The following is a 15,633-nucleotide window of genomic DNA, read 5'->3' as shown; positions in this document are numbered from 1 at the left end:
GTGGAACGTACTATAGGCTGAATATTAAAATAAGTAAAATAATCTAAGTCACAGTAGGAATTTAGCCTAAATTCTGAAGGGCACCATGAAAAGATGGTATGAAGCAGACATATCTTTTGAGCTAGCTATGACTTTCATAACAGGGTTTGGCAGCTTCCAGACAGCGTGGGTTGTGTCCTCATTTATACACCCTCAAAGAATGGGTGGGCGGCATGGCTGCAGGTTGGCACAGGCACAGATGGCAAGGTATGGAGGCAGGAGACTGGTGTTTGGAAGTTGGAAGCAGAAATAGAGGATAATGGGGCTGCTCAATACCTTTCAGTTGCAGGTTTTACTTCATTCATCCAATCTGTAAATATTCATTGAGTACCAACTATGCCTGGCAGTGTTCTCAGCCCTGGCAATACAGTGGTGAATTAAGACTGGCAGGTTCCTCCTCAGGACACTGACATTCGGGTGGGGAAAGACAGACAGTGAACATGTAAAGCCAGACAATGTCATGGTAAGTGCTATGAAGAAAAAAGCCAAGGGATGTGATCGAGTGTGTCTATGAGACCACATTGGACCTCTATGAGGACACAGCATTTGAGATTCAAATGGTGAATGACAAGAAGAAACAGAGTTGGGGAAAAAGCTTTCCAGGCAGAATACTGGCAAGTGCAAATGCCCTGAGGTATAAACTAACTTAACACTCCTGGAGAGGAGAGATTAAAGGGAAGAAGGTTAGGAGTTCTGATTAAAGGGGCAGCCAAGGACCAGATTAGTTAGAGCCTTATACATTCATGGTAAGAGATATGCATTTCACACTCAGTGATATGGGAGAGAGGAAAAATCAGACAGAGCCTATGAATTCAAGAGCAAGAATGAGCAGGGATAAGGATGAGAAAAAAGGGAAGAGTATTCTGATAATCTTTCCCAAGTCTACCCCATTTTGACAGCTAAATGACCACCAGATGCTTCTAAGAAGTTAGATGTAGTTTCTTTTTAAGACACTCATAGAGAAGAGAAATGGTGGCTTCTTTTCCTCACGTTTTGCTCCCCACTTACTCCCAGAAGGATAGGGAGGGGAGCAGGAAGAAAAATCTTTGGCATTGATGAACTCTAAGTGGAAAGCATCCAAATACAGTTTCAAACGCTGGTTCAATCAAAACACATTAAGCATGTTTTACTTCATTAGACTGCTGACTTAAAAATCAGGATATGGTAGACCTAAAGGTATATTCAAACTCATGCAGTCCCATTTAATTCACTGAGGAGAGTGAAGCTAGAAAGGTTTTCAGGTAGTGGAAGAGCCAGCAAGGGAACCCAGGTCTCCTGGCTTATATTTCCATTTTATTATGTATTTTTATCTTATAAAGTAAAGCATACTATAGGAAAATAGGGACTAGAAAGGAAGTCACCATTAATCTAACAACTATGGTATGAACCACTATTAGCATTTTGTACTCTTCTATCACATGCTTATAGGTCCCCCCCACAAATTGTTATAATCATATTGGACTAATGTTGTTTCCAATACACAGGCCTTCACATTACATTAACACAGTCAAGAATTAAAAACTGAACACTGACATAATGTGGAATACAATTCAGTATAATGTAAACCGATTTTGTTATCTGTGCTAAGACTGATGCCCTCCAAGAGAATTTTGTCCATCTTACTAAAACATAGTAAAAACATCCAACAGCACCTATTATTAGTCCTTGGAATTCAGATCCTTTTAAAACAGAACTCTTAAGAGGTCTGGGACATAGGAGCCAAGCTACTTAACCTCAGATCAGTTCTATTTACCTACCTGGTGCATCAGGTACTTGAAGAGGAATGAAAGGATCAGATACGCTTAGAAGTGGGAGGCTAGAATCCACAGTCTGCCCACCCTTCCTTTTTTCAGCTGAAGGTGGTTGGAGGGGAAGGAAAGATCAAAGACACACACACACACACAAAAATAAAATAAAATAAAATAAAAAAAATTGAGAAAGAGAGAGAAAAGCAGAAAACACCATGTAAATCTAAATGAATTTACCATCTATTAACTAAACAGCTCAAATTACAGAGTAAGTCTAAACTTAGAGGCAGGAAAAAAGAGGGATGATTGGATATGAGCCAGTGTAACAGCAAAGTCCTTGTAACATCCTCTCAGATGAAATTACTGATAAAAATAGGATATAATACATCTGATATTCGACTTCTTCCTTGAATACTGTAGCGTACAGTGATCTCTTTGAGAAATCCTGTAGGAATTACTGTTCATATCATACATTTTGAAATGTAAATATTGTTTCTTTTAAATTTTAGTCTTCCTAGTACCCATCACCCTGTTAAGGTCCTTAAGGGACTAAATCACATGGTATCATCAAATATCTAATAGAGTAATAGGGAGACAGATAGGAAAAGAGAAACAAACGACTTGCCTATTGCAAGGCTAGACAAGCCCTAACCTCTTAGACTTTATTTAACATATTATAGGTAGTCATTCTATACCTCACAAACTAATTATTGATTCACAGAAATCTATATATTCTATCAGTTTGAAGGGATCTTAGGATTTTCTAGCACAATTATTTTCTGGACAAGAAAACAAAGATTAGAAGAGACCAGCCAAAAGGGACCACCAGAGACAGGATCAAAACACAAGTCTCTTGGTATCTAATTTACCATTCTTAAAATTGCATTTTAAAGTTGAGATTAATAAACTCAGAATTTGACTGCTGTAAAGTGGGCTAAAAAAATTTATTTTGAAATAATTAAGGAATCATAGGAAGCTGCTAGTGCAGGGAATACCATGATCGCTTCAACCAGCTTTCCCCAATACTAAGATCTATAGCTGCCGTACAAATATCACTGACAGTTGTTTAGTAAAGTTAATAAAACTTAATTATGTTTGCACCAATTTTCACATGCACTCATTTCTGTGCATGTGCATAGTTCCCTGCAATTTGATGTTCTTTGTAGATCAGCATAAGTACCACCACAACAATAATACACAAATGCTCCAGCAAAAACAGAACAAACAAAACCTCCCTCATGTACTCCCTCACAGTCCCACCCACTCCTTACTCTTATCCCCATGCCTTGGAGACTACTAATCTGTTCTCAATTTCTATAATTTTGTCATTAGGAGAATGTTATTAAAGTGATTTTTAACTAAGCTTCTTTAAAGGTAAGCCAGAGGACGAGAAGGGTAAAATCACTGCTCTAAAGGCTCTGCAATATTTGTAAATGGGACACAATGAAATATATTTAAAGAACAAATTATAAAATTGAATATATAATTCATTTTGAACAATTTATACAGGCAGAAATAAAATTATGACATAAATACTGCAAAATGTCAGTGATGCTTTTCCCTTCGAATGGGGTCATGAGTTCTTTTGTGGCTTCTTTGGGATTTCAATCATTTTTCCAAATTTTCACATATTTATGTGTAGAAGTTGTCAAGAGAAACTATTTTAAATTAACAAGCACAATGTCAAGTTTTTAATATCTACGCAATTCTCCTCCAATGTATAGACACAGCTCATCAACAACTTTGCAGCTTTTAGAATAAAAATGTTAAAAATAATGCTGTCCCATCCTCCTTGAATCATTACCAACATTGCTGCTTATTGTATGAAGGTTTAAAATTAGAAAATAGTGCTATCCTGCACTGAATACAAATGAACACACATTAATTTCTGGGATTTAGATGTAATCCTCTTTCATTTGTGTAGAATGAAGGTGTCACAGAAAAAAAAAATTCATATCATAAACAAGAAGGAAGGAAAAATATCAATGTTCATAAAACAATGCTGGATAAAATGAGAAAAATATGAAGACACTTTGCAGTGTTTTATGTAAAAGTCTAGAGCCACTGATTTACAAGATTCCTGTGAAGTGGTTCTGATTGCATCTTCTAAGCTAGGCTGCCCAGATACAAATCTCTACTCTGACATTCTCCAGCTGTGACTTAACCTCTTGTGGTTAACCTCTCACTTCACCGTACAATCCCACTGTCTGAGATAATGTACAAAAAAGCACTTATTCAGTGGACTTATTAGCAATAAATGTTCACTATTATTGTAGTCATAACTTAATGAAAATATGTGCTTTTTTATGACTGGGCCTTTAAATCCTTTGAAAAATATGCTGCCTTTTATAATCTTCAAAGTAAATATAAAGGGAAAGAAGCAGCAAAACAAATAAAAAACCTCCAAACTTCAAAAAACAGCTGATACAAACAATAAAACATAACCATGTGTGATAAATAAGAACTATGCATTAAAAGTGGGGGTGAATGTAAAATGAATCCAAGTTGCTATCCTTTCGCAAAAAGAAATCCATCTGATTTATTCAACCAATCTGTACAGTAAGCCAAATACAGTATGCACACTTTTGGAATTCAACAAGAAAGAAGACTCTCTTAGAGCTTATTGCATGACTCCCTACCCTGCACCACAGCTGGTCATCACTGTGATCATCTATGTCAAGAACAATGGTCAATACTTTGTATATTTGGTACATCTGGTCAACTATGTGGCATATGAAAACTTCAAGCATCAAGAACAGGTCTTGAAAATTTTTAAACTTGAGCAAAACATCAATAAATTTAAAAATTACGTAGATCAGATATCAAAGATTAAAAAAACAAAAAATTTTAATCCACTTAATATTAAAAAGCATGCCTTCCATATAACTCCAATGTCTAAACCAAAATATTCATACTGAGAATATCATATAAAGACTTATGGGATATGATTAAGACTCCAGCATTTTCTTACAAGGAAAACACACACCTATTAGAGAACACTCCTGATAAACAGTATAATCCTCAAAGTTTAGGATGGGGTGGGGCAATTGAAAGGAAAAGGAGAAAAGAGATTATTGTAGTATCTATGAAAAATCTTCCTGGAGATTATAATTAGCCTCCCTTCCCTCTCACATGTTGGATGAAAATCACTAATACAGAGAGAAAAAATTTAAATATCTTCATTATATTTTTTAAAAGTTTTAAAAATTTACGTGATCCTCTTGATATCAACAAAGCAAATATAAGAAAAACAGGAAAATGAATCAAAAACATAAAGGTGAAAGTTAAAGAATTAGAAGAGAGAAAAACAGGAAATTTTAAAAACCTAAAAGTTGTCTTTTTTTTTTAAGTTTTTTTTTTTTTTTAAATTTATTTATACAAGAGCTGGAGTACAGGCCAGAGGTGCGGGAGGGTGAGAGAATTCACCAGAGACAGAGCGGGGAGCAGAACAGGCAGATGGACCGAAAGCACTGCTGAGGGGAGCAGCAGGCGAGACAGTAGAAGTCTGTCCCGCCATGTGGGTAACTCCCTGGCTGGCCGGAAATCAAACTAGTGCTGCAGAGGCTGCGGAGAGCTTCACAGCGCTGTGCTCAACCTGCTGCGCCACCGGGGAGGCCCTAAGAGTTGTCTTTGAATGATTATAAAAGAGCAAACTTCTAGAGAGGGTTAGCAAAAAAAAGTAACACAAATACATGCAATTAAAATTGATGTATGCAAAGAAAATATTATAAAAGATTTAAACATATTGTTCTATTTTAAAAAGTTTAAACCTGCATTTGATTTTCAAGGAAAATTTTACTAATTTTGTCTAGTATATTAGTGGCAAAAATTAACTTCATGGCAGAAAACCTGAGAAAGCAAGTTCTGGAGCCAGAGGGTCTGTGTCCCAGCTCTGCACTTAGCAGCTGTGTGACCCTGGAAAACAGACTGATCTGTACCTGCTACCACAACTGTAACTGATATGGGGAAGATGGGCCAACTTCAAAGGGTTGTTGAGAGTTAGATGATCTAATAGTGAAAAACTAGGGAAAATATTTACAACATGTAACATACCATATATGTCTTACAAATTAATAAAAACGAAATGAACAAAGAACATTTTTTTAAAAGAAAAAGGATATGAAGAATACAAATCCCAAAAGAAATAAAAATGGCCAGTAAATATCTGCTTACAGTCTCTGACTTGGGCTGGGCAGAGAAAAGGGAAGTGTGGAGTGAGAGAAATAAAGTCTAGGTAGCTTTTTGAAGGGCAATTGGGAAATATCTACCAAAATTATTCACATACACATATCTGATGATTCTGCAAATCTCTCAGAAGTATCACAAAGAAATTTAAAGGATATAAACAAAAATGTTGTTTCAAGATTATTTATATGCTGAAAAATTAATTAAGAACTTAAATATTCATCAAAGGGGACATTAAATATTATAGGTTACTGTTCTTCCATTAAAAAGCATGTTTGGGTTCATATTTATTGTTCATATTTATTGGTGTGATTTACTACTACTAATTCCCATAGGACATTTATAAAATAAACAACAAACTGTGTTACAGAAAGCCTTCTTTTAAAAAAGGCACTTGGCTAAATAAATTAGGATATATCCATATAAAGGAATTCAATACAAATATTTTAAAATTGTATTTTAGGAGTTTCTTTAATGATGTGGGGGAAATGAGCCAGTGAAAAAATTAAGTTTTATAATATAATTATATAGATGCACATTAAAGTCCTAAGCTGAGGCTGAAAATTATGTATTGTGGTGATATATTTTGGTGAGAGGGGATCTATAATTTTCATTACACTTGCAAATATACCGATAATCCTAGAAAGATTAAATGTCAGTAATAGACATCAAAGTGGTGTCCCTGTGCTATACTTTTCTGTAAATTACTAAGTTTTACATAATAAGTATGTGTAATTTTTATTAATAAAGGGGAAAAGTAGTTTTTTATTATTGCTTTTATAATTGTTTTAAAAAGCTCATTTAGGGGCCTCCCTGGTGGCACAAGGGGCTAAGCACCGCACTATGAAGCAATCCACAGCCTCTGCAGCATGAGTTCGATCCCCAGCTGGCCAGGGAGAAACCCACAGGGCGCAGCAGACCTCTCCTGTCTTGCCGGCTGCTCCCCTCCGCAGTGTATTTCAGTCAATTTGCCTGTTCTGTTTCCCACTCTGTCTCTGGTGGATCGTCTCACCCCCGCATCTCTGGCCTGTACCCCAGCTCTTGTATGCATAAATGGATAAATCTTTAAAAAAAATTCCCAAAGCTCTAATTTAAAAAATAAATAAATAAAAAAGTCTCATTTAAAAAGATACCTCCCTTTTCCTGTAAGTGTGTGTATAACACACATATGCAGTTCAGTAGAATCTCAGATGTAAGACAGAATATCTAATTCTTATAATTCCTCCAATCACTCCAAAGAACCTACACAATTACAAGAGATTTACAGAGTGGTGTTCCTCAAGAACAAATTTAGAAATATTTGCTTAAAACATGTCCACAAACTACCAGGAACACATCCTATATATTATAGCCAGGTCATTCTGTCATTTTAATTCATTTGATTAGGGTTTTCCTCTATTCCTATTTTTTTCCTCTTTAAATCTTTTGAATAAAGGAAAGCATAAGTTACTATCAGGATTTGGACTTCCCTGCCATGCAAGAGTTATCTGTGGAGTAGAAATAGCATGGAGGGAGCAACAATGAGCTTTGTGTTTCAGGTGTTGCCCATACTAACCGGTTCCAGCAGGAAACGAGGAAGTGGCAAAAGCATCACCTTGGGTTGGTTGAAAGCCTGGGATCAAACTCTCAGCTGAGCCCCCCAGCTTCTCAGGATGTTTGCCTAGAGGGGGAATACACCATTCAGTTCACTGAGAATCTCAAGGTGGACCCACAAATGTTGGAAGTGAAGGGCACCCTAGGCAATGATTTCTAGCCTTGACTTCTTTTACTGTATCATGGCAACACCTCAGCTATTGAAAGTCTTTGTCTAGTCCTTGCAATAACCTCGAGAACAGCTGAAAAAGGCAAGGAAGTTTTAAGAATCAAGAGACAAAAAAATCAGTTTTGCAAGAGCAAGATGAAAAAGAGTTCTGGCAGTTGGTTATACAGTAATGTGAATGTAATTAACACTACCGAACTGTACACTTAAAAACGGTTGATAGTAATTTTTATGGTCCTTATACTTTGCCAAAAAAATTAAACAAGTAAATGAAAAGCAACAAGAGACAGTCAGAGCTAAAGCCCTAAAGCTTGAGCACATTACATAGGGTAGAATGCCTCTAGCCCTTAACCGTCATCTATTTATTTTTACATAATTCTAATGAATTTGGTGATGAGCGTTCCAGGTTGAAAAGAGTTTAGCAGAACACATGATAAGAGTGTGGTGATGGCAATAGTGAAATGCCAGGAGAGACAGAGACAATAACAAAGAAGGCGAGAGGGCAAAATCATTATTAAATGTCTATTAAAAATAGACACAAGATTTTAAAACTTTGGGAATCTTGTTATGAAGTGCAAAAATACTACAGTTTTCTATTTATATTCTAGAACTTTTAAACTCTAAAACACTATCTGGTGTATGTAACAATGAAACAATTTGACAACCTGTTGTCAAATGAAGTTAAATCACATGCCCTCTTTTTTGTTTTAAAAGGCAAGAAAGTAATATAGAGTTTTAAAAGACATTCATAAAATAAGAGAGCTAAAATGCTTGGTCAAAGTTTCTATCAATCATTTGGTTCTAATCATTTCTTTACGCTGTGCTCTCATCTGCAGGGCCGTAGTCTTTATAAACTATATCATGTACAATTTTCCCAGATGTGTGTTGTTTGTTTACCAAAGTGTGTGTCCCCTGTTTTTGAAATTAGACTCTGAATTTTTATAGGCAGAAATGGCACCTTCTATTTATTTGATCTCTTCTCTGTAGCAAGTCAACAATGGTACAGAACTCTGATCGCAGAAGAAAATTCAGTGCCCATGTGAGGGCAAACTCAAGAGCAAGTCATTTCAATTTTCTGGGATAACAAACCCACTTAAGACAAGGGAACTATCATGCTTCTCCAAGGAGTGACCATACTTGACACTATCATCCTGATCTATGCAATCTCTCCCTGCTGCCACAACAGATGAGAATTTCTGGAGGATAAAAAAAACTTTAGTGACATGGTAAATGTGCGTATCAATTTGCATGCATATTTTCAACTTAAGCCTTTGATGGAAAGACTGAACCAAGCTTATATTTTCACATGCATATCCCCCTAGAGATAAAGTTCAAATATCACAAATAGACACCAATTACTCACCTTCACCCAGTTTGGCAAAATCCTTATTTAGCAATTCTTCAGCTGTGAGTTTGGAGAAATTGTCATCATCAAATGGATTCCATGTAGAACCTTCTGATGGATTATAAACATTTTGCTGGGAGGTCCGAGGGGAGCCTGATGGAGTGGTGGTTGCAGACCTAGGTTGGTTCCCATCCCCGAGAAATAAAAAAACAAACAAAAGTTGAAAAGCGTCAACCTACTTTCTCTGTTTCAAGATCAAATTCTTTTCTGAATCAATCCATTATGTTCCATAATGTGTTTCTAAAAGGCCTTTCCACAGCAAATGAGCAGTTTCTACAGACACCCTTTCCACAGTGTGAAACAAAATTTCTCCCTCTTCTTCATGATTCACTTCCTCCCACAACTCCTTTAATTAATCTCTTGCTTGGATTTTTGGTCTTGACTGCAAATCCTTTCAATTCAGGATCCCAAAGCAACCTATTCTAAGGCACATGCATCATGGGGTGACCACTGTAACAAGCACAATGACTGGCTGAGGAGGGGATGGACCTGAAGCCTAGTCAGGCTGCCTCCCATCTCTTAAGATGTAGCAATCATAGGACTGAAAGGTCACCATCAGAGGTCATGATCACAATTAAAGAGAAATAAAGGAAGTCACTCTCTTGTGCTTCTAGGTATTGTTACCTAATTTTCTTCAAACATCTTTCTTAATACTGTTTGCATTTAGCTAATGATATAAAGATTTTAAAACTTTAGAATGCATGGTTCCAAGAAAACTGAGGGTGGAAAGTTGCATTCACTCAACAATCTCTCATTACACTCTGTCAGGCACAGAGTAAGTCACTGGATTTACAGAGGTTATGACACAGTTCTTGTCTTGAAGGAACTCACAGGCTATGTCACTAGATAACACAGATAATGATAATGTCATGTGACATGATCAAAAAAAGAAAAGCTCAGACAAAATTGTATTTGATACCAGAGGAAATACCAAAGGAAAGTGACTTCTGACATTCATGTTTATAAATACAGAAGCATTTCTGAGGTGGACAAAAAGGACAACAGCAGGGGCCTCCCTGGTGGCACAAGGGTTAAGTTGTAGCACTATGAAGCTATCAGAAGCCACTGCAGCACAGCACGAGTTCAATCCCGGACAGGGAGCTACCCTTGTGGAGCATCAGACCTCTCCTGCCTTGCTCCCCTCAGCAGTGTATTTCAGTCAATCTGCCTGTTCTGTTCTCTACTCTGTCTCTGGTGAATCTTCTCACCCCCTGCACCTCTGGCCTATACCCCAGCTCTTGTATACATAAATAAATAAATCTTAAAAAAAAAAAAAAAAGGACAACAGCAGTTTGGGGAGATGGCGTAAGACAAAAGTGCCTGTGAAGATGGATATTGGTAAGTCCACCAACGTGATAAAACAGGTCTTTGTTAACCAGTGAGTTTAGATATTATCACACAAGTAATGGGGAGCCAATGCAAGACCTTCAGTACATAGAGAATTGGTTAGATCAAGAATTTAGAAAACACTCTATATAAAGCATGCAATGGATAAGAAAAGGGAAACTAAAGTAAGTAGGAAATTGTTTCTTTAGAACAGTTTGGTCCACACACTACAGGCAAATTCAGTTTCTTATTAAACATAGTGCATACCACTACACATAATTCTACACAAAGCTACATACATATGCAAAGAGTCACACAGTAATGGCCTCTGGTAGCCCTCACTCACAAAAGTATGAAGGATAAATAGGAAGCACTACATACTTGGATTTATTAAGACTGGCCTCAGCTGCAGCTGCCTGGAGCAGCTGGGTTGATTTGCTGGCAGGAACCCCAAAGACTGCACTGTGGGTTACATCACTGAGAATCCGCCTGTGCCCAGCACGCTGGGTCTTGGGGGATGATGGAGGAGTGAGAGATCCGAGTTTCTGCCCCTGGACAGTAGGGGGTGGAGTTGTCTGAACCTTTGGCTGTTGTCTTCCTGGAGCTTGAATCTGCTGGGAAGAGTGATTAAAAAGTATTTCATAAAAGGTTGGAGGGGGGGAGAAAAAGAGGGGAGAAAGGAAAAACAAATGTACCAGTGTAATAAAAAATGCCACATGAGCATTAACATGGGACTAAATGGCTGAGTTTATCAATAATACTCAGAAGAAAATTAAAATAGATTTTGTGAACTTCAGAGCTGCAATTCTGGGACTGGTATCAATATGGTATTCATTTGGTACTTAGGTGTAAATTTCAATTTTCATCAGCAACAATATAAAGGGTCACCATACGCAATTCAACCAGAATATGACCACAGAAGCTATATCCAACTCTAAAGATCTAGGAGGTATCTTATCTTTCTGCTTTTGGGGTCACATAGGAACTCATTCAGAATGTCTCCAACAGGCAGGCTTTACACTTCTTCCGCCACAGTCAGAAGCTAATGAAGACATACCTCCTGGTAAAACACATTTGAACTGAAAGATTTCTGCTGAGAGATCCCTGATTCTCTAACACAGCTTAGACTACTAGTTAGGAATAAGTTAGACAGAATCCACTGTGATTAATAAGTGGTAGTGCTGGCTTTTTTGGTTGATTCTTTACTGGGGCAACCCCTGAGAAAATATACAGCATTGGGGCAGGAGGATTAATTTGTTCCAATCTTCAGTTTGGAAATGGTGCTGAAGATTCAGGTAAAGAATACAATAAGGGAAAAAAAAATTTAAAAGCCCTTGATGATGACTGATTTAATAATACAAGTTCTCCTGAGATGTGGGTGTTTTTCTGAAGGCAGGACAAACTGTCATAGGAAAACAAAAAGGTGAGAATATCCTTGTGGCCACATGGTTAATCTTTAAGCATAAGTCATGATCTACAACGTGCTATGTCAAGAAAATGAACAAAAATAATGTTAAACCAGCCAACCTTTAATTCTGTCAATCTAGAGATAAAATGATTTTGACTATTTAATGTCTTGGGTATTTACCTATCCCTTCCCACCAGGCCCTCATCTCCGATTAGAGCTGTCCCTCCGTGCTGCACCTTAGTTCCCACATTTTTGTGTGTTTCAAAGGGAGGCCCTGAGTGAGAGAGAGAAAGGAAACCAGAGTGTTTAGCTACTTGGGTCAGGATGCTGATAGCTTAGGAATTTCTGTACTTCTTTAGACTCAGACTTTCAATTTTACTGAGATAAGTTATATGCCTATGTGAATATCTAACTTATTCACCAATAGGGAATGACAGAATAGAAGGTTCTATGATCTATCAAACTTAGGTTAGAGGGTAAAGCAGCTGACCGCATCTCTGAGGGAGAAGCAGAGTGCTCTATAAAGAAGACTAGTGTTCCCGTCCCACAACTTCCTTCAGGGTCCAAGGTTACACCTGCAACAGTAACTATAGGAGACAGTTATTACAGCTCAGGACTTCTTTTCTGTACCACATGTCTCCTCATTTGAAGATGGGATTAGGAAGGCGGAGGAGGAGGAAGACAGACCACAGGGAAGCAAGACAGATTCAGATAGCTATCTTGTTAAAGATTTTTCTATAAGAGAAAATATATAATTATAAAAGGGAGTGCAATTCACATCAAGAAATATAAGAATACTGACAGAAGAGGAAAAAAACACCTAGACCTCCACTCCACCTCTCTAGTACAACAGTTCTTATCTCTTTTATATCTTTTGTCTTTTTTCAAGTACATACTTTCCCATCTTTCTTATGAGCATTTTCATACTGTTCATAAAAATCATATACCCATGATTTTTAATGGCTGGATGGCTGGGATCTTGAACAATTCAGGTTCTCGTTCTTTTGGCTATTTTTAAGATGGCAATAAATACCACTGGCACACAGCCAACTTTATCTTTGCAGATTAATGTTTTAAGATACGGCAGAGTATTGTTTACATTCACTCACTTGCTTCTCTAGTTAAGTCTTGCCAAGGGTCACTGGAGGATGGGTCAGAGCTGGAAGCTCTCTGCCTCCTGGCTGAAGCATGTTGTGCTCCTTCTCAGTCCCACAACCAACCAACCCTGAACAAAGTGCTCAGAGAATTTTTTCATCTAAGGAACAAGGAGATGGTTCATAATTCACTCCCAAGGAAGTGGGTACTTTTGTTCAGGGGCAGCAGAGGGGAACCTCTGAGAAGTAGTCAGTGGCAGTTAATCACTCCAAGACCCTGGAAAAGCATTTGCTATTATTACTCTTGAATCCAGGTCAGGATCCTCAGATTCTTGCCCCAGCTCTGCTGCTATGAGTCTGTGTGTCTTAGGTAATAACTTTCTAGTCTGGAGTTCAGGTTTTCATTCTATTAACTGAGAAAAGTTTACTAGATAATTGAGATCTCACCAAATTCAGATATCTACCTTGTTAAAGATTTTTCTATAAGATAAAATATATAATCATAAAAGGGAGTGCAATTTTTATATAGTACACTGTATCTCATACAATATTTTTTAAATTTTTTCCATAACCAAGAAAAAAATTTACCTGTTGTTAAAAATACAGAGTAGCTGTCTACCACAAGCCTGCAGGAAGACTGAGTTGTTTCAAAAATGAAGGTGTAAAGACACTGAACACACTTAGCTTAGACTTAAAGTAAGACAATCTATTTAGAGCACTGTTTCCTTTTGAAGGGATGTAGGTTTTCTGGCTTAAGACAGACAAGAAAACTATTAGAAATCAATCCTCGGAAAGATGGTTTACTTTACCTTTGTTCATCTAGTAGCTCTGGACTTTGCGGGGAATAAGAGAGTACCCGGGATACTCTATGTGCTGGGTACCTAAAATGCCTTTTTCTATCACTATAAAATTTTCTACATTCAGAAAAATATGAGTAGAGAATTAAGAGAGCTTATCAGATCAAAGAACAATGTTCCCAAGGATGCTGAAAAAGTAGAGGTCAATCTGAGAGGATGTAGAGGTTCTGATGCTGTACTCAGCTAAGATCTAGAAGCGGACACGCCCAATTGACAAGAAGGCTCAAGCAGTATTTACATGTTCTGGTGCCCAGAGGGATTAGGCAAATGGTCCTAGGCAAGCAGGCCCTTGAAGGGTGTTGCATGAGAGTTGGCTAGTAATGTCGTCCAAAAAAAAGAACAAATACAGGACTCAGAGTAAAAGGGAGGTCTCTCATAGGCTGGAAAGGTCATAGTGGTCAAACTGCCCCTTGAAGGGGGAAAAGGGACTAGTTTTAATCCTACCTAACTCCTTACCCACTCAATATGACATTGACAGAGAAAATAAACAGCTTTTTCTGCTGGTCTAATTTTAGAGTGATAAATAAGAATATTTACCTTCAGCAACAGCCTAGAATGATTCTTTAAAAACCTGTCTTCTATAGACTACCTCATCTTGTTCTTAGATATATCAAGAAAAGATCAAATATTTCAGACCAATCATGCAGAAAAGGCTTAGCCCTTATCTAAAGTGCCCCCTTGTAGTTGCTACACCCTCTTCCCACCCATTCCCTAGTCCTTTCTGCTTCTGTGCTGAGTCCTGGCTGATTCTTACTGCTGGCTCCTAGGCAGGGGGTGGCTGTGGGGCTGTGGCTGGCTGGGCCTGGGGCTGCTGTGCTGCTGCCACAGCGGTCTTCTGCTGCAAGGCAGTAGGCTGAGTCAGCAGCTGCTGTTGATGCAAGTTTGTGGCCAGCTGATGTTGCTGTTGTTGCTGCTGCTGCTGGTAGAAATTCTGTATCAGCTGCTATTGAAAGCTTCCCTGGGATACCACAGGGAACTGAGCAATTGCTGGTTGCTGGGTTGCCTGAAACTGGGCAGGACAAAGTGCAAGAAATGCAGAGTGAATAAAAGCCTGTCTGAGAATGATACTCCACAAAAGATGAACGTCTCACTAACAACTATGAACAGAGCTGAGGCCAAAGGCAAGGACAGCTGGAAATAATTTAGTTTGGCCTAAAAACTCATGAGGGGAATCTCGAGGCATTAAAATGAACATAGTAGGGCCTCCCCGGTGGCGCAGCGGTTGAGCGCTGGGTTGGGAAGCTGCTCGCGGCCTCTGCGGCGCCAGTTCGATCCCCGGCTGCTCCCCGGCCACCAGAGGAGGGTACCGCATGGCGCGCAGACCTCTCCTGCCGCCCGCTGCTCCCTTCAGCAGTGTACTTCGGTCCTTCTGCCTGCTCTGCTCCCCGCTCTGGTTCTGGTGAATTCTCTCACCCTCCCGCGCTTCTGACTGTACCCAGTGCATGTATAAACAAAACAAACAAACAAATAAATAAATAAATAAAACATGCCTCTATTAAAAAAAAAAAAATCTATAAAAAAAAAAATTTTTAAATGAACATAGTAGCACCTTACACTGCCAGGTTCCATTCACTATGCTGCCAGCACTATGCTGCCTTCTGTGCTGTAGACTGGACTTCCAAGTAGCTTTATGTAGCTAGTCTGAGAGTATCCATCTGCCTTTGCATCTGAGACTCTACATACTAGAGTGTAACAGCAGCCCATAAAGGATCTCTGAGTCACAGAAGTAAACTCTCTTTAAAGGGATTCAGAAGTAGCCAAGATTAAAATGCTTTCCTAAACTCACAGGATAAAGCAATGATGACACTGAAA

The 15,633-nt window shown here is 38.3% G+C and overlaps 1 protein-coding gene across 2 annotated transcripts in view; it reads right to left on the bottom strand.

Moving 5' to 3' along the window:
- Positions 1–15,633, bottom strand: part of AAK1 (AP2 associated kinase 1) — a gene marked incomplete at its 3' end in the record, with an annotated part of 177,438 nt that overhangs the window by 22,655 nt on the left and 139,150 nt on the right. The window contains exons 12-15 of one of the 2 annotated variants that reach the window (XM_084235556.1): positions 10,844–11,076; positions 9,095–9,252; positions 7,528–7,632; positions 1,797–1,892 (exon numbers count right to left, since the gene is read on the bottom strand). In XM_084235556.1, the coding sequence (XP_084091682.1) occupies positions 1,797–1,892; positions 7,528–7,632; positions 9,095–9,252; positions 10,844–11,076 (592 nt within the window). The remainder of the gene's footprint in view (positions 1–1,796; positions 1,893–7,527; positions 7,633–9,094; positions 9,253–10,843; positions 11,077–15,633) is intronic. The other variant, XM_084235555.1, reaches the window with a different exon arrangement.

This window comes from Talpa europaea (genome assembly GCF_964194135.1).
Source record: "Talpa europaea genome assembly, chromosome: 6".
NCBI classification, from domain to species: Eukaryota; Metazoa; Chordata; class Mammalia; order Eulipotyphla; family Talpidae; genus Talpa; species Talpa europaea.
This window is presented reverse-complemented; position numbering and strand designations above follow the sequence as displayed.